The sequence below is a fragment of the Helianthus annuus genome, chromosome 17 (assembly GCF_002127325.2).
Source record: "Helianthus annuus cultivar XRQ/B chromosome 17, HanXRQr2.0-SUNRISE, whole genome shotgun sequence".
Lineage (NCBI taxonomy): Eukaryota > Viridiplantae > Streptophyta > Magnoliopsida > Asterales > Asteraceae > Helianthus > Helianthus annuus.
Genome location: NC_035449.2, coordinates 173,445,384 through 173,466,188, shown reverse-complemented (window position 1 = coordinate 173,466,188; position 20,805 = coordinate 173,445,384). Strand labels below are relative to the sequence as shown.

At 35.3% G+C, this 20,805-nt stretch overlaps 1 protein-coding gene across 1 annotated transcript in view; it reads right to left on the bottom strand.

The window, feature by feature from the left end:
* Window positions 1-12,001: 12,001 nt before the first annotated feature.
* The window catches only part of LOC110922419 (probable LRR receptor-like serine/threonine-protein kinase At1g07650), a 35,920-nt gene continuing 27,116 nt past the window's right edge, over window positions 12,002-20,805 (bottom strand). The window contains exons 3-6 of the mRNA XM_035986484.1: window positions 12,813-12,884; window positions 12,662-12,730; window positions 12,454-12,525; window positions 12,002-12,325 (exon numbers count right to left, since the gene is read on the bottom strand). Coding sequence (XP_035842377.1) covers window positions 12,229-12,325; window positions 12,454-12,525; window positions 12,662-12,730; window positions 12,813-12,884 — 310 coding nt within the window. The 3' untranslated portion in view covers window positions 12,002-12,228. The remainder of the gene's footprint in view (window positions 12,326-12,453; window positions 12,526-12,661; window positions 12,731-12,812; window positions 12,885-20,805) is intronic.

Genomic DNA, 20,805 nt, shown 5'->3' with positions numbered 1-20,805 from the left:
AACCAAAGATTTCGAGTCCATCTTCATGACCCGAAAAACGGTTGTGATAGTTTTAAAGGTACAAAAAATCCGTTTTCCAAGTTTCAATCCCAGAATTATGGATACGAAAACAGAACTGACTAATCAACATATGCTCTGATACCACATGTTGGTTCAGTTCTGTTTGTGCACGAAGGAAAACGATAAACATACCTGTTATGGCAGACAGTGCGTTGGAGAATCCAGTGAGGGAAGACGACATGGAGTTCGACATCTTTGTCAAGGTGATCTGGTTCCTCCTTAGGGTGCTAACTGATGATGGGGACTTAGGAACCGAAAAGGGTATCGGTTAGGAGAGGAGGTAATTCGTGATGATGTTATGGCTAATGGGGTGTGTGTGATTGTGTAACTGAGTAACCCCTTAACCTCCACATAATTCTTCTTATATAAACACTCAGGAGGAAACCTAATTAGTTAATAAGGGTAATATGGTCCAGCAACAATTATCAACTAATTATTTAATAGGTTCTAATATATTTTGATCTCTATAATGTAAATGATTATGATGGCTATAGATTAACTATTAATACGTAATATATTTAATCTTACAGAAATAATATATACAAGGAATGTTTGGATTGATCATGCAAAGTACTTCACTTCTTTCTATATATGCTTTTGACACGAAGAATTTATTGGGTCTGCACACGTACATTAATGGTACAGAAAAGGATAAACAGGGGGTTCATGTGTTATTTTTATCCTTGATGTGGTGTCTATGTATTGCTTGAAATGAAAAGGTTTTTAATCAACAGCGGGTTTCGCTAAAGAAAACAATGGGAGATATCAAGACTTTGACTCTTTGGTGGCTGAATTGCAAGTCTAAGGAGAGGGATATGGAGTAGGTTTAGTTGTGAAATATTGATTGTTCTTTTTTGTTATGGTGTACTATGTCCATTTCTGTTGTTGGTGTAATGGTGTTGGGTTAGCTACCTACTACTTCCATTGTTGGTGACATGCTCATAGTTTTGTTTTAGTTCCGTATAGGTACTCGCCGCATCGCTGGTTAGCTACAGTGCTCATTCCCAGTGGCGGCTTTGATGGTGTGGGGGAGGATCTCTGCACAAGGTCCGTGAGGGTCACGCGATTTAAAAACATCCCATATTAATTTAGCCCACTTGGTATTAGGTTTATTGAGCACAATACTAATGTGATTATTATTTTTTAAATAATAATAAAACATTACGAAAGGGCATATTTTTTCAAGCTCGAACAGGGTACGTGAATTCGCGGAGACGCCTCTGCTCATTCCTCCCCTCTCCTGTGAGAAATTAATCTTTGACCTTAATTTCGCAAAAAAGCACGTACCAAACACACACATTAAACAGGGCTATGTTTCTTCATTCGAAAAACAACTTTACTTGTATACACCTACAGAGATTCACCGGAGAATTGGATTTTCTCCTACAGTTTGAGCTCCGATTTTGACAATAGAAGTCAACTTTCACAAAAGTTAAATTAACATACCACACATAATGGATAATGGATGAGAAAGTATCATTATTTTAATAAATAAAATATTCTCCAAGTTAAAAATCTATAATTAGGATGTTACTATCGGATCAACTGATATAGCTGATATAATCGGACCATAACTTCCTCTGACCGGAATTCCAGTAGTGCCTTTTCCAGCCCAGTAAAGTTGAATTTTGAGTGTGTTGTTCTTCACAATAACATGATAATTCTTTATAACTGCCCTACCAGTACCTCCAGCCTCTTTCACTATATCAAAATTCTTTAGTTTTAACTCCCCCTACAACAAAAGTTATCAGAAGATGTTAGTATTCCTTTTACAGTTGCATCAATTATTTTCGGATTAAAGGTACAAAAAGATAACCAACATTGGCTCAATTTCTATTTAGGTAACCACCTCATTTTTAGCAGAATAAACATTCAATGTTTTAAATTTGCTTCCTTAAGGTAACTAACTTCCAAGATTTCAATCTAATGTAATCGGTTAAGTTTCCATGACGACTTTTGTTTTGCAATATATGTCTTAACGTAATTAGATTAAGGGTGCTACATCCTTCTAACAAGATCATCACACTTGGCAAAATCAAACTTTAAGTAGTTTTTTACTGGCCTAAAATAACTCGTTTACCCTAAACAAATCCTGGCCAAAGTTAGTTGCATTCTCATGTTAACGGATCACAATATTCAAAAGTTGCATTACCTGCACATAAACATTGAATACACGCTTCCCGAGGCTGTTAAATGACTTGTCCTGGGTAAAAAGAATTTCTGCAAAGTGGAGCCTGACAGTGTAGTGCCCGTTCTTAAGACACAATCCATAATAAGTAAGAGAAATAGCAGACTTGCGTGCTGTTGTATATAATTCAGAACTAGATGTGGATATATCGTAGAGACTAGATGTGTTGGAAAGTATATAGATGTCAGAATCATGGTCATCATCTAAGAAGTTTCCTGTGCTGCTAAACGCCCAATTTCCAGCATTGTAATATGGCGACACGCCTTTTTTCTCTGTATCAGATTCGTATATAGTGTTGTTTATATTTACTTCTCTTCCCCCACAGTTGATGTGCAAAGAATTGATTTCTGATGCAAATGATGACATTTTTACTAATATATAAGATTTGGTTAATGTGTAATTGTATGTAATGATGTATAAACTTTACTAACTCTGTGCATCTGATTTAGTACACGGGAAATCTTTCCATAGACATGGATGAATATTCCTTCTACACAAGAAACACAATATTTATTTCTCTGTCATTGTGTTGTTTTAATTAATGCTTACACAACGCTCAATGGATGAATACTATTTCCATAGCCTGGTCCTAGGCCCATTTAAGCCCAAAAGTTCTATATCGGTCCTGATTTGTATATAACTAGTTAATGTTCCGCCCGCGATGCAGAGCGCTATGTCAAGTATTTATTCACCAATTAAAACAAAACACTATCATAGTTTTGTTAGAAAAAAAAATTAAAACGATGACAAAACTATAATTTTAAACTGGGGGGCAAAACAGTAATTTGTCATGACCAGTGAGTGAGCGCTAGCGAATAAAAATTACAGACACAACCAATTAAAACAAAGGTTTGCAAAAAAAAAAAAAAAAAAAAAAAACGATGGCAAGGCTGGAACTTTGAACCGAGAGAAATCGTAAGTTTGACAGGGGTAAAATCGTAATTTATCAAAAGCTACAACGATGGCAACATTCTAATTTTGAACTGGGGGCAAAATCGAAATTTTTACTGTGGGGGGGGGGGGGGGTAAAATCTTAATTTGTCAAAATCTACAACGTTGGCAAAAGTGTAATTTTGAACTGGGGTAAAAGTGTAATGTTGAACTGTGAGCAAAATCGTAATTCAAAAGTGGGGTAAAATTGTAATTTGTTCAGGACAATCGGAAAGTGCCAGACAGCTGTCTGGCATTATTCCCCTCCATTGGTTTTGTATATATATAATATAAAATGCTTAATATAACTAATTTGATTTTGAGGTGTTACAAAATATATATATGTTTATTTTTCATGTTAAAAGCTTTGTTTTTGGATTTAAAATACCTATTTTTAAAAATAAAAATGTATATCAATTATATTATATTTTTATAATTAGACAAATTATATATGCAAAATTAGTGACATGGGGAACCCGGCCCAAATCACTAAGTTTTTTCAAGTAATGATTTTGCAACACTTTAGAAGGGGGCCTAGGCCCCTTTAAGGCCCAAACTTAAATGCATCCCAACCCCCAATGTAAATGTTGTGACCTTAGAGTTAGGGTCATGTGTCTTACTGATTAGTTGATGATGAAGAATAGCTCTCTACCACATTTCTGAGTCACGTAGTGAAAAAATTGTTTACATTAAGCATATAAATGACAAATACAAAAAACCATACCCACATCTACAACTCCACAAGCCTACATAAAAAAACAACTTACATTTTCTCATGTTCACACGTTTTTGGACCAGAACTAGAATCCCAGGTAAAATGATTATAAGAAACATCCCTGTAAAGGCATATATATACTTATAAACACAACCCACCACTAAAGGTTTATTATACTATTATTATCAAGGTTTTATTGGTCAAGTATTTAGTTTATCTGTTTCCTAGTATAATTGTAGGCAGCTAACACTAAGTTATATGTCATATGAGGGTAAGATCAAAAGTGTAAGAAAGGTAAGAAAGAATCTCAGCCATTAGATCTAAATTAATTGAAAAAGGTAAACAAGTAATTTTATCATTAATTCAATTAATTAAAAACTTCCCATAACCGCCACCTTAATTATAGAAAGTATATAACATCATTCAGCAAGTATATAACACCATTCAGCAAGTATATAACACCATTCAGTAAGTATATAACACCATTCAGCAAGTATATAATACCATTCAGCAAGTATATAACACCATTCAACATTCAGCACGTATATAACATCATTCAGTAAGTATATAACACCATTCAGCAAGTATATAACACCATTTAGCAAGTATATAACACTATTCAGTAAGTATATAAACCATTTAGCAAGTATATAACACCATTCAGCATTCAGCAAGTGTATAACACCATTCAGTAAGTATATAACATCATTCAACAAGTATATAACACCATTCAGCATTCAGTAAGTATATAACACCATTTAACAAGTATATAACACCATTAAGCAAGTATATAACATCATTCAGTAAGTATATAAACCATTCAGCAAGTATATAACACCTTTCATTGACTAAACATCTGATCGAAACATATTTTTTTTCTCTATATAAGTATAGCAATATGGTACTCATATTAAGGATAAAAAAACGCTCGTTATTATGGTGTAATTTTTTTTAAAAAAAAGTTACGTATAAAAAGTTATTGACGTTTAAAAAAGACGGGGGAAAATTACATGTGCATTACCTAATTTCTAGTGGGTTTAAAAGACTATATTGCCCCTAGATATTTCAAATCAGTCCAATTAATGAAAATATTTTACAATTTGGTCCCCATTGATCTCAACCATTAAATTAAAAGATCTAATGTCCGAGATTCTTTCTTACCTTTCTCACACTTTAGGTCTTTTTTACAGGATTCTCTACTTGTCATATATGAATATGGTTATTATTTATTCTTTGAAATGCTAACTAGCAAACTTTTTAATCCTACTCCTGAACCTACACCTATGTCCACCATGGAACTTTAACCCTCAACCACATAGAGAGGAACACCTTAGAAACACGCCAATACCTCTAGGCTACAAGCCCTTTGGTGAACAAGGTTATATTGATCCCTTTTTCATTCCGCGTATATAATCACTTCAAATTTATGAAATCCGTTTTATATGACTTGATCATGTAAATCATGTAATGTAATGAACTGATAAGTAAAGGGAAATATATCCTACACGTTCTTGGTGCTTGAGAAGACCCATCCAGGCAAAGGTCCAGTAAGATTATTTTTTGTCAAATAACTATCAAATGTTGGTCATCCATAGAGAATTGATCACAGATATAAATTAGAAGACAAGGAAATATTGTGGAAGATGATTTACATACACGTAGTCTACATTTTCTAGTTGGGAAAAGGAAGATGGTATCTCGCCAGTCAAATTGTTGAAACTGAGGTCTCTACAAAACAAATAAAAGAAATATGTACCAAGAATAGGGGTGTTCAGAATTCGTTTCGAACTCGAAAAATTTGAAATTCGTTTAAATTTGATTCGATTATCAAGAATTCGTTTTGATTATAAGAATTCGAATTCGAATTCGATTCAATTCGAGTCAAGTAAATCGAATACGAATTTACAATTTCAAATTCGATTCGATTCGAAATTCGAATAAAAATTACACATTTTTATTTATTATTTTTATATATAATACATTTATAACTTCTATTAGGCTATACTACAAATAATTTTCAAAATTTATTCCAAGTATTAAAATTACCCATTACCAAACCAACTACATGGCCCATAACTAAAACCTAAGTAACAAATCTATCAATAGATTTCTAACCCTGAAAATATTAACTTGTAATGTGGAGTGGTTATTCCCGGCTTCTCGTTTTGAATTTTAGATTTATAATACTTTATTTGGAATTGTTTTAATATGATATCGTGCTTTATGCTTGCTTTAAAATTTATGTTTCATTTTGATAGTTTTTTACATGTTTTTAAAGAATCTAAATCAAATTGAATTTATTCGAATTCGAATTTTTAATCGAATACGAATTGAACACGAATTGGGTTTTTTATTCGAATACGAATTCGAATCGAATTTGGTAGATTTTAATCGAATCGAATACGAATTCAAGGAAACATAAAAATTATTCGGATAATTCGATTCAAATAATTCGAAAAATCGATATTCGATTCGACGAACACCCCTATCCAAGACGATGTAAACTTTAAAATTTACCAACTACCAAATATATCAAATGTGTCACAAGTGGAATAATTAGAATACAATATATTTGATAAACAATTGTGCTGCTAGTTTATAGTTTCTTTTTTTGACGGCCAGAGCGACTGGTTTCGAAGACACCAGTCTACACACACAACCCCCATGCCAGGCAGGAGCCCCACAACATGGGGAAAACTTCCCACCTCTGACGAGTTGGACTGGCTATCATTGGCGCAGTACAACTACTTTATAGTATATATGTTTTTAGTGTAAGTCGTCTTTAGGGGATGTTGGGCTGTGGACTTCTGGTTTCAAAATTTATAAAGTGATCATGAACAATCAGAATCATAGTAATAAAACGGGTTGTAGAAAATAATGTGTGGATGTTTTTTGTTGTATGACGTGGTAATTGATAATCAAATATCTGATTGTTATTGTTTCCATATTTAACTATTAAAATGATCAAAAAGGATTGTAAAAATAAGTAGAAATGATGTGTGCCAATTAGGTAGTGGTGGAGTGGTTGGGGAAATACTTGGTGTTCCTTGTGACCCAGGTTCAACTCCCACTCTCTCGATCTATTATTTTATGCAGCATCCAGGTGAAGGGCGAATACGTCTGGCGTCGGTTCGTATTGTATGTATTGTATGGGAGGCGTGGTTTTACTGATTATTCTACTGTCATGCCTTCGGGTGAGTGGAGGTCGGGTTTCCGTGCATCTGGGAGAGCCAAGGGCCTAGCGGCGGTCGAGTAGTCCACCTTGTCTACAGCGCCCGATGTCACGATGATTGACACGTCGTTACATGCCTTTAAAAAAAAGTAGAAATGATATGTAACTGGAAATCAAAGTTTTAAACTAGTTTTTAGTGATAAATAAGTAGTTGTTTTCCTTTTAGATAATCAAATTTATTGCATAATCTGTTGCCCAAACAATTAAAAAATTATTATTGCATATTTAAGTTGTAATAATTAAATAATTAGATTCAAATCTGGATTTTGGAAGCATGCCAGATCAATGGAGGAGCAGTGTCATAGTTCCCTTATATACGAACAAAGAGAACTCAGGTTTTGGTAAACCAGTTTAGTTTCAATCCGGGGCGGTTAACTACGGAAGCAAAACACATTCTAAGGAGATTAATGGAAAAATATAGGGAAAGGAAGTGAGAACTTCATATAGTTTTCATTGACCTTGAAAAGACATATGACAGTGTACCACACAGACTGATTAATGGAAAAATATAGGGAAAGGAAGTGAGAACTTCATATAGTTTTTATTGACCTTGAAAAGACATATGACAGTGTACCACACAGACTGATTTGGGATAGTTTGGAATGTAGAGAGGTACATGGGATTCTCGGAAATATATACACATAATTAAGGATATATATGTTAGGACTGAAACTAGTGTGCATGCACCTATAAGGAATACTAATTTCTTCTATGTGGAGGTAGGACTCCATCAAGGGTCTGCGTTGAGTCTGTTTCTTTTTGTGGTTGTCCTAGATGAGTTGTCAAAGTTGATTCAGCAGACAATTCCGTGGTGCTTGCTTTTTACGGGTGATACTGTTTTAGTGACAGAGAGTAAACAAAGCTTGAATGCAAGGTTAGAGGAGTGGTGTGCAACAATTTAGAGGGTAAGGGAAATGATGGGGAGATAGATAGTGGCGTAGCCTACCGCATTCAGGCTGGATGGTGTAGGTGGAGGGAGAGCAACTTCTGGGGTATTGTGCAACAATAGATTCCCAGCATAATAATTAATGGGGGGGATTTATAGGGTTGCAGTTAAACCTGCTATGTTATATGGTACAGATTATTGGGCCAATTAAGAAGATACAAGCGCGTAAGCTAAAGGTAGCAAAGATGAGGATGCGAAGGTGGATTGTGGGCACACTAGGTTGGATAGGATAAGAAATGAGGCTTTTAGGGAAAGTTTGAGATTGACTAGTTTTTCAGATAAGATAAGGGAAGAGATGTTGAGATGGTTTGGGCATGTAAGGAAGAGACAAGTGGCAACTACGGTTAGATCAGTAGAAACTCTCAATGTTGAGGGAAGGAGGAGTAGAGGCAGGTTGAAACCAACTTAGGAAGAGCGAGTTAGAAAAGATTTATTAGACTTACACCTCTCTGTGGACATGGGTGAGGATAGGAGTTTATGGAGACGTAGGATTAAGGATTTGTAGGGGGCTTTCTTATCTTAGAGGCTTTAGTTTTTGTAGTTCTTTTTTTTTTGGGTGTGATACTGTGATTTTAAGAATGTTTTTCTACTTTTTTTGCATAGATGTGTGCATATGTATACTGTTATGACTCTTATATCTTAATTCTCATAGGAAGCGGCCTCTCTAATTCTATCCCCTAGGATGGAGGTAAGACCCTCTCAAGACCCTACTAATAGTTTTATAGCTATAGGTGAGAATACCTGGGTAAGGTTATTGTTGTTAGTTTAGTTTTAAAACGCAGATCGAAACACCCCCTTGTAAATACCATAATAAAATTGTTGTATCATGCTTGCTAGTTGCATTCAACTTTTATGTTCTAGTTTCCGAAAGTAGAAAATTCTCAAAACCAATTTATTATTTACAAAAAGTAACTTAATGATAATCCATATGAGATGCAAGGAACATTTTGTGGTTCACTTACATAGTACTCAGATTTACCATATCCCTAAAGTAGTTGGGAATCGTCCCACGGATCAAACAATTCCGAAGTACCCTGCATAACTCAAGATGGTGGTAATAACTTGAGTACTGATTACTAAGAAGAGGGAATTGCCATACAAAGCCATAAGAAACTCACAGTATACTCAGGTGTGGCATTTTCTCTAGTGACGGGAAAGTAGAAGCTCCACCTTTCAAGTCACTGATTCTCCTATATCACAAAGATATATATAGTGAAAAATGAACTTTAATCACATTGTACATTCGGCCACCTTATTAGACCGCCTCATTAGATCAAATACCAAAAAAGACAAAAATAAATTAAGTGGAAAAAAGCTTACAGATCCTTTAGTTGAGTTAAGGCAGAGATGCTCAAAGGAAGGGGACCCTCAAAAGAACAACCTTGTATATGCCTGCATCATAAATATTAAACCAAACATTGCAATATATATGAGATAAATACGCCCTTAGCGAGTGACGGAAATTTCCAACTACATAAATAAAAAGGATGAGACAAGGTAATGTACTACACGCAGATTTCGATTTCAAGTAACCCTATAAAAATCCCTAAATTATAGAAACAACTAAATTTTAGGTAATATGGTGAGTTATATGGTTTTCACATGCCACAACAGCGATCAACATTTGGTACCGGGTACTGGTACCGTACCATGTATATTCGGTATCGATACTCATTTTTCCCGTTTTTTACGGGTATCGGTATTTACGGGTAAAACACTGGTAAATACCGGTACCATACCGGTATATTCGAATGTATATTCGGTACCGATACTCTTTTCCCCGTTTTTACCGGTATCAGTATTTACAGGTAAGATACCGGTACCATACCGGTATATTCGGTACCGCTACTGGTACCAATTTTCCCTACCGAACACGTACCATGCTCATTCCTACCACAACGTCACATAAAAAAAGTCAACATGGACAAAGTTACTGACGACATATCAGCTGTCAAGCAGATCGGATTACCAGTTACTTTAACATAAACTATGGAATTTTGGTTTTCTTGAGAAAAAAACTCTTGGAAGCTCAATAGTTAGAACAGAAATCCGCCAAAAATACATTACCTTTGTGTGTAATTTCCCTGATAAGTGACATGGTTCTTACTAGTACTATTACTCTATTACTATTACTCTTATCGCTATCTCTATTATTATCAGGGCCGGTCCTAGAATTTTTGGAGGCCCAAGCGAATTAAAAATTCGACTCCCTTTTTAATTTTTTTAGCTCATAATTTTGGTTTCTATCTGACATGAAATATATTAGGAAGAAACTTAAAAATCACTTAACCATTATATAAATTAGATAATTTCCTTAATCAAATAATGCTGGGATCTAATAAATAAATCAAATTAAGTTGGTCAAAATGTTTTAACCTAGCAAATAACAACTTACATCATATGTAAAAGAAATTAAAACATGCTACTTATTTTAAGTATACTATTGTTATTAGTTAGAAACGATTTTTTTAAATAAAGTTTTATATGGACGTATCATGTTAAAAATTTTGTGGACAAAATATTTTAGATTATTAAATTAAGTAAGGTGATTAAACAGATGCATTTATAAACCTTTATTAAAAAAGTGAGTGATGTGATTAATACTTTAAAAAATGGCTATCAGGTGAGATTCAAACCCAACCCTCTACAAAAATCAAATCTTGTTCTTACCACTAGACTAAAATTGTATTATAAACGTAAATATAATATTCTTTTTTTTATAAATATAGATTTATTTTTTTTTTTTTGGAGGCCCTGTTTTTTCGGAGGCTCTAAGCCGTCGCCTAGCCCAATTACACTAACAGGCCGACCCTAATTATTATTATTAGGGTTTATTAGTATACCCTAATAATAATATATTGCAGTACTTACAATCTCAAAATTTTTGTCCACTGGCTAATGAAGTTCGGTATCTTTCCAGTGAAATTGTTGTCACATATCCTCCTAAAATATAACAGAAGTTAGAAAAATGGTTAAAACTTTATAGATATGAGGTGATATACTGATGAGCATTCATAACCAAAGAACTAAATTTTGAGTGTGAGATTTTTAAAATATAAAGAGTATAAAAAATGGTTGTGAGTGGAGGAGAGATAAAATGTTACTGTTCATCTGTATATTTGGGGGACACTGTTCACCCACTATAATTTTTTAATATATATTGAAAGTGGTTGTGAGCGAAGGAGAGAGAAAAATGTAATGATAAAGGTATAAAAATATTATTTAATTGAAAAGGAGAGAGAAAAAGTATTTGTTTTTAGTACAAATATATTGATATAGGAGTTGTTTTTTTAGTGGAATGTATGTATAATTTTAGAGGGGCTGGATGTGAATGCTCTTACACTATCCTCATTCACAACCCAACTCAACCCAACCTTTAATAAAAAACTAATTTCTCTTTCTTGAATTTACACAACTCAACCTTTCATTCCCATTAACAACCCAACCCAAACCTACTTTTATTAAATATATATTTATTTTATATTAAAAATGTGTTTTTTAAACAAAATCTATTTTTAATAAAACTTATATCGGGATGTTTAGAAAATTATTTTAAGAAATACTATATATTTAGTTTTTCTTATAAGTTTAATCATAAAAAGTTATTTGAATAATTCAATTGATGAGGGAAATAGTAATTAATAAAAAATGATGCACCAATCAAGTTTGGACAAGTGGATGAAGTTGAGCATGGTTTTGGGTCATGACCTAGGTTGCTCCAACAACCTGGTTGTGGGTTTCAATTTCTTTTTTCTTTTTCAAATTTAATACAACGAATATTATTTTGGCAAGTGGCAACCAACCTAAACAAAGGTCACCAATAGAGATAGTGTTATACCACTCAAAAATATTATCTTTGAGTGGTTTTAAACCGCTCTGCCAGCTAAAAGGTTAAAGTAATGTATGGGGCAAAATAGTGAAAATGCACAATAGAAAATAAGCTCTACATATCACCTCTCTTTATGGATTATCATCCAAATTTACAACATTTACACTCACAAATTAGTCAAGTTGGTAAGTTTTGCAAGTGCAGCAGGCAGATGTCCAGTGAAATCATTTGAAGATAGATCACTGGGAATACAAAGTTTTACGTGAATATGTATTTATGAAAATTCGCAATGTTGATCTATTAATTTCTCTTGTCGGATTGTTATTTGTTAAGGTATATAAATAATTTCGTACAGCATGTCCAAATTCTTCAAGTTTGCAATCTCTTTGGGTATGGGTCCTGAAAAACGATTTGCTTCTATGTCCCTACAAAAAAAAAAAAAAAAAAAAAAGTTGAAGCATTTCACCATCAAATTTCAGTTCCATCATCTTAATAATTCTAATTTTTAGTGTTTTTTTGTAATATATAACTAAAAAATGGAGATGTGGCTCACAATTCTAGAAGTGTGGTCATTCTAGTGAGAGTTGTTGGAAACCGCCCAGACAATCGGTTTCCCATGAGTGAGCTACATATATACATAATGAGGAGTTAAGATGCATGTTATTAGAAACAAAAAAGAATTATGATTAATTATCCAATAAAATAGTTATTTTGCAGGCATAAAACGCCAAAGTTGATTGTTGAGATATAAGTGTTCCTACAGGTTGCTCAAACGCATAGTAGCCCATTCAGATGGTATAGTTCCCCTAAGATAATTAAATCTAAGATCCCTGCATTAGCAAAAAACTAAATATAAATATCGAAAAAATGCATTTATTAATGTTAGATCAAAAGCACAAAGATTTTTCTTACAATATCTGAAGGTGCTGTAGCTTGGTAAACTCCGTTGGAAGGGAAGTCGAGATATTCTGGGATGATATAGATCTGAATTGTAAATGAAAAAAAAAAACCTTCAAACTTTGATGGTTTAAAAATTCAAATTCTCTCTCCGTGGGATGATATAAGTCTGAACTGTAAAAGAAAAAAAGTTCAAATTTTGATTCTCTCTCCATGGGATCAGTGGCGGATCTAGAAAATCCGCCAAGCCGTAACGTTTTATAAATAAGCGGTAACGAAATCGAAAATACGTCAAATTTTTCCAAAATTTATACTAATTTTACACTACCGCCGGAGCGCCAAGCCGTAGCGGAGGTTGCCCCTACTTACACTGTATGTCCGCCACTGCATGGGATGATATAACTCATCATCATCATACTCAGTAAATTCCACAAATGGCAAACCTCTGGTAGGGATAGAGAGGCTGACCCACGTCTCGATAGTAGTTTTGCATCAAGCTTGAGACATAAGGCAAATAACACTCAGCAATTGAGACAAAAGTCGATTATATTAGAAGGATTATTATTATTATTATAAGCTAGATATTTTATGATATTAGATTAAGATGTAACATTAATAATATTATTAGTATTATAGATAGATAACATAAGTATGGGCGGTTAACAAAACCTGTCGTCATGTATATATACATTCTTGTATCGATTCTGGCAATTCACCAATTCGAATACGAACATCAAATATTCAATACACTCAAACCATAATCTGCAAATCTGATCTATTAAAGTGGTATCAAAGCCACATCGATCCAAAATTCGATAAACAAAAATTAGAAGTCCATCAGTTTATTCAATCAAAATGACAACAACAAATGGAGGAATTCAAACTCAAATCCCTAAACTATTGGGACAAACTTATTTCCACTGGCATATTCAGATGAAGGTGTTGTTGGAGTCTCAAGATCTATGGACAATTGTAGAAGAAGGATATAGAGAACCCGCTGCCGGAGCATCAGAGAGCGATCGAAACAATCACAAAGAAACTGTTAAGAAAGACAAGAAAGCACTGTATATCATGTTTCAAGAGGTCAATGATACAATATTTGAACGAAATGCAACAAGCAAAACATCAAAGGAAGCATGGGATATTCTGCATAAGGCTTACCGAGGAGAACACAGAGTCAAGACGGTAAAACTTCAAACTTTAAGATGTAAATTCGATGCATTAAGAATGAAAGATAGTGAAACAATAGAAGATTATGTTAATAGAACGACGGTGATAGTCAATCAATTACGATTAAATGAAGAAAATATTACTGATTGAGAAAATTCTTCGTAGTTTAACAAGAAAATATGAATCGGTAGTAGTAGCAGCGATAGAAGAATCCAAAGATCTGTCTGCCATATCCACTGAAGAATTACTCGGAATACTACAGTCTCATGAATTGAGACTTAAACAATACGATGATGCTCCAATAGAACAAGCATTCAAGTACAAAATACAAATCAGGATTGGTCAAGATCTTTCAGATCAGACAACACCGGTAGAGGAAGAAGTAGGGGAAGAGGTAGAAATTATGGACAAGTTCGATGCTATAATTGCCAAAGACTGGGGCATACGGCACGTTTCTGTCAGAAAATGATGATGATGATAAGAACAATAGTGTTTTAATGCATGAAGAAGATAACGATGAAGGAAATGATAAGACATTATTTATGATTTTCAATATGGAAGAACTCACCAAAGAGGATTGTTGGTATTTAGACAGTGGATGTAGCAATCACATGACCAGAAATAAGACATTATTTACTACCCTAAACGAGTCAGAAAGAAGGGAAGTTAGGACCGGTCACAATAAAAGACTCGAAGTGCTAGGAAACGGTGATGTAACAATCAAAGTGAGAGGTGTGGAGAAGAAGGTACCCAATGTCTTCTATGTAGAAGGTCTAAAATATAATCTTTTAAGTGTAGGACAACTCGTGCAAAAGGGTTATGAAGTAAACTTTCATAATCATGCATGTGTTATCAAAGATCTGACAGGGAAGTCCAAAGGAACAGTTAAGATGACCAATAATAAGATGTTTCCCTTGAACCTGAATTATGATGTTATTCCAAGAGTATGCAACATGATGACTCAAGAACCGTCAGTGTTATGGCACAGACGTTATGGACATATCAATTTTGAAACACTCCATAACATGGGAACAAAGGAGGTAGTGAAAGGATTGCGCAAAATAAGCTCCAAGCCTCCACAAAGTGTTTGCAAAGGTTGTTTGTTCGGAAAACATGCCGGGAAATCCTTTCCGAAACAAACCACGTGGCGTGCAAGCAAGCCCCTACAACTCGTACACTCAGACATATGTGGCCCAATGAGAACAATCTCTATTGGAGGTTGTAGATACTTCATTTGTAACACCCCAACCCAGAACGGGCTGGCATGTCACTATTACAGATATCAAAAACCAAAGAGTTTCAATAAACGATAGAAACCAAGAAACAAAAGTCTCGAATCCACCAGAAAACCTAAGTCTTATATTATTCAATTACTGAAAATAAATAAACACTGAAATTTCAAAAGCTCCTTAAACTTCATTTTCCTCTCACTCATCCCTGTTTCCCTTGATTACCTGAAAACACATAAGACCAACACCAAAAAGAAAATACGGTTGAGCCAAAAAGTTGCCCAGTAACGGATAAATCAACCGTAAAAGTAAGAAAGACATGCGGACAAAAACATGAACGGTACTGACGTTAAACAAGTCTAGATTTTGGCACTGAAACAGATACTTATGTAACTTGAATCCCAAAACTTATACTGAACAGATAACAGATACTGAACATAACCAGATGCATATAAACATATCATAACAGAGACAAGACATACGTGACAACATATAGCAATAAAACAAGTCACGTAATATAGAAGCACCCACGAGCCTAAACAGAGGCATGCATGGCCATAGTCCATGCGCCGAGATGGTGCGTGTAGGCGCACACACATTATTCCATCTCAACAGGAGTCAGGAGTCAGGAGTCAGAGCTAAGATCGATCTATTCGCCTCTAGGGGCGATGTGCTACACAAGAACAAACTAGAAACGCCGTGAACTTTAGTTACGCACCGTCACGATAAGTGCCATGTCGTTGACGCCCCAACGACAAGTCAGAAGCGCTCGGGTGACAGAGTACAAAGCCGTATCAGAAATAAAATGTATTTTGACATAAGTCTAAAAGGGAACATGCAATAATGAGCACAAAATCTAAGGTCTATTGCATGCTACAATAAGGACTAATCATATAACAATACGAACAGAAACATCCAACGAAAATATCCGTACTGCAAAGTAACGGATTGAATAAAATTATACTATGATGTAAAAGAAACAGAATCCGTACCTTTTAGCAAACAAAGCAAGACCAATTAATCAAGTTTCCCTCAACAGTCACAAGCGCCTACAGTTTATGGGCAACCTAACTTAGGTTTACGAAATCTTAAACTTCATTACATGTTTCATTAGCTTTCCGGCGACAACGATTTTGGAGTCTTATTTGTTATTTATTTAATATACCAAGCATCTAGAGTCATAAAAAAAATATAGTAAAAAAATGAGAGTGTTAAAAAACATATTTATAACCCATCTTCAGCCCACAACCTTCAAGTCGTTATTTCTAAATTTTGCAGTTTGACTTGTACACTTTCAAGAGATTGTATTATCAACTAGCAGTGGTTTAGAAACATATTTTCATGAATCCACATTTAATATTATGTATCAAGTAAATACATGGGCTGCAAAGGTTAGCTCTAAGTTATGTTGGGCTTAAAGAAAAAATAAAATCATAATATTTAGTTAAAATATAATATTTTATATTGATTCAGATTTAATCCACCAATTATTTTTATATATTGGTTCTTGGCTGTAGTATTTCATCATCAGCCTTTTAACAGTAGGCTATCACATCTAAAACCTTTATAAAAGAAAACAACGACTTGTTTTCCACTCAATTCCTTATATAAATGTTTAGTACATAATTCCTTTAATTAATTTAGAACTCAAGTTCAAAGGACCAACTCAGCAAAACCCAACCAACATGGTTATCTTTAGGTTGATAGTTTTAGTCACCGGAAGAGTCAAAACAAAACCAAAAATTCGTGTATATATATTAGAATCGGAAGAGGGTTCGATCAATTACCTTAAACACCAAACGGAATCAGACGGAGACTAATGGAGTAGCAACAACAGGTAGTCAAACGGAACAGAACTGAGATGAACGACAACGGTGATTCACGGTTTGCGTTCGGATCAAAAGAACAACTTCCATATCAGATTTTGCATCATAGCATGATGACTCGAAAGAAGCTAATAAGTTAATTACCGATACCTGGTCGGGAGTCGGAATGACTCGAACGGATTGCGAAACACACGAGATGGTCACGGGCGAACCGACGCTGGTTCAGCGGCTATCGGTGGTGCTACGGGTTGTGCGGCGGTGCGATCACGGCAGAGTGCGAGGACTGAATAGTGGTTGCTGTACGCCGCGGCGAGTCGTGGTCGTGTGGAAGCTTGTTGCAGATCGGAGGCTTCAGATGTCCGAGTTTACGGTTCCGAATGGACGTGCGACGATCGTGGCTAATGAAATTGAGGTTTCGTGGGCAATGAAAGAATCTGAATTGATATAAATTGTTGTCGATCGAAGAGTCATCCCAAGATATCGGTGAGTTAGTTTGAATGTGATAGTGTTTTCAATTCTAAAGGAAAATGTAGCCAAAGAGATAAGGAACAGATATTGCCGCAATGTGATGAATTTCAAAACATGCTTACTTATAATTAAATGTATATTTTATTTTCCAACTTTTTTTTTCTTTCTCATATACGTAACAAGGAAATCAAAAAGAAACATGCATAGCAATTTTTTTTTTTATAAACACTTCCAATTATTATTATTATTATTATTATTAATTTTTTTTTTGAATATTACAATTCTACCCTCCTAAAAAAAATTTTGCCCTCAAAATTGCTAAGTACGAAGACGAACCATTTCACATATAACGGACACGGAATAGACTTTACACATAGAAACTACTAAGACATCATACATACCAAGGCACGAAGTTTCTGAGACGACAAATAAACGAATAGTAAATCAAAACAAGTATCTCTAAAAGGAGCAAATACAACTAGAGGATACTCTAAAGCGGTAAACAAGGACTTCAAATACTTAGCTAATAATAGTGATACTACTAAATGTGTCGCATCAATATCAAAGAGCATATGTATCACGTTCACCAATTGCACATAACCGGAAAGTGTACCTAGGACATTAGCTGTGAGTGCGAAAAGTCAACCTCCCCTAGTAGTTTTGGTGTTCCCACCAGTATTAGCTCGCTGCTCAGGCCGAGTGCAGTCCCTAATCAAATGGTTTGCATCTCCACATCTGAAACAACGACCTTCAGCAAGGCGACATGCTCCACCATGACGTTTCCCACAATGAGTACAAGGAGGAATATAAGCACGGTTCTGATTCGGGTTTTGTTGATTTTGTGGTTGTGCTCCAGGGGCCTCGCTCTGTTGCGTCTGATTCTGTGCAGGCCTACGATTCTGATAACGGTTTCTTCCACTTCGCGACTTATTGTAATAATGCCTATCAGAACGGTCCTCACGGTCTTGGGACTGCTCATTGCCACCTTGATTATCGGAATTATCCTGGTCGTTCTCCCTAGAGCGTTTGCGATCCTTCTCACGTTGCTTCTTCTCATTATTCAAATTCTTGACGGCATCGACTACCTCAGTAATGTCAGTGAAACGAAGATTCAGGATGAACTTCCTATCTCGATCACATACAGCCCATTTGAAATTCTCAGTCTGCTGCTGTGGTGTACCTGCTGCCGGGCCCAGAAAATTTACCAAACGACTAAAACGAGCTTTGAACTCCATAATAGGCTCATCATCCCCCTGCCTGATAGAAGCATACTCTCTCAGATACTCACTCCTATCAGCGTCAGTGAAGTACTGCTGATAAAACAAAGTGCGAAATTCAGCCCAAGGAAGTGTTGCTGCATACTAATCTCCTCCACGAGCTTCTTTCAAGGTCTTCCTCCACCTATGAGCATCGTCCTCCAGTTTATAACTAGCAAGCCTAACTTTGAACACATCACCCACGCCCATCACTTCGAACAACTTCTCGATATGAGCAATCCAGTTTTCCGCATCAACTGGTGTAGCAGCGGTACTAAACGATTTTGGCTTTTCCTTTCTGAAGCGCTCAAGCCAATCAAGGATACTAACAGGAGCGTTATTGTTACCATTGTTGTTTCCCCCTGGTGGTTGTTGTACATTGTTGTTATTCTGCTGCAGCTGTTGTAGAAGGTTGGGAACTAAACCCGCAACAGCTGTATTGACAGCATTAGCAATCAGAGTTTCCAAAGGGACGTCGTTGTTGTTCACATTTCTTCGAGGAGGCATCTGAAAAGAGATCATGTGAAAAGAGGAAAGTTTCAAAGCATGCGGAAGATGACACAGACGGAATCCTAACCCGACGTCTACCCATTAACTCACATGTTTATTTTTTATTGTTTAAGTTTTCTACAAGAACGAGCCTGGGCTCTGATACCATAACTGTAACACCCCAACCCAGAACGGGCTGGCATGTCACTATTACAGATATCAAAAACCAAAGAGTTTCAATAAACGATAGAAACCAAGAAACAAAAGTCTCGAATCCACCAGAAATCCTAAGTCTTATATTATTCAATTACTGAAAATAAATAAACACTGAAATTTCAAAAACTCCTTAAACTTCATTTTCCTCTCACTCATCCCTGTTTCCCTTGATTACCTGAAAACACATAAGACCAACACCAAAAAGAAAATACGGCTGAGCCAAAAAGTTGCCCAGTAACGGATAAATCAACCGTAAAAGTAAGAAAGACATGCGGACAAAAACATGAACGGTACTGACGTTAAACAAGTCTAGATTTTGGCACTGAAACAGATACTTATATAACTTGAATCCCAAAACTTATACTGAACAGATAACAGATACTGAACATAACCAGATGCATATAAACATATAAACATATCATAACAGAGACAAGACATACGTGACAACATATAGCAATAAAACAAGTCACGTAATATAGAAGCACCCACGAGCCTGAACAGAGGCATGCATGGCCATAGTCCATGCGCCGAGATGGTGCGTGTAGGCGCACACACATTATTCCATCTCAACAGGAGTCAGGAGTCAGGAGTCAGAGCTAAGATCGATCTATTCGCCTCTAGGGGCCATGTGCTACACAAGCACAAACTAGAAACGCCGTGAACTTTAGTTACGCACCGTCACGATAAGTGCCATGTCGTTGACGCCCCAACGACAAGTCAGAAGCGCTCGGGTGAAAGAGTACAAAGCCGTATCAGAAATAAAATGTATTTTGACATAAGTCTAAAAGGGAACATGCAATAATGAGCACAAAATCTAAGGTCTATTGCATGCTACAATAAGGACTAATCATATAACAATACGAACAGAAACATCCAACGAAAATATCCGTACTGCAAAGTAACGGATTGAATAAAATTATACTATGATGTAAAAGAAACAGAATCCGTACCTTTTAGCAAACAAAGCAAGACCAATTAATCAAGTTTCCCTCAACAGTCACAAGCGCCTACAGTTTATGGGCAACCTAACTTAGGTTTACGAAATCTTAAACTTCATTACATGTTTCATTAGCTTTCCGGCGACAACGATTTTGGAGTCTTATTTGTTATTTATTTAATATACCAAGCATCTAAAGTCATAAAAAAAATATAGTAAAAAATGAGAGTGTTAAAAAACATATTTATAACCCATCTTCAGCCCACAACCTTCAAGTCGTTATTTCTAAATTTTGCAGTTTGACTTGTACACTTTCAAGAGATTGTATTATCAACTAGCAGTGGTTTAGAAACATATTTTCATGAATCCACATTTAATATTATGTATCAAGTAAATACATGGGCTGCAAAGGTTAGC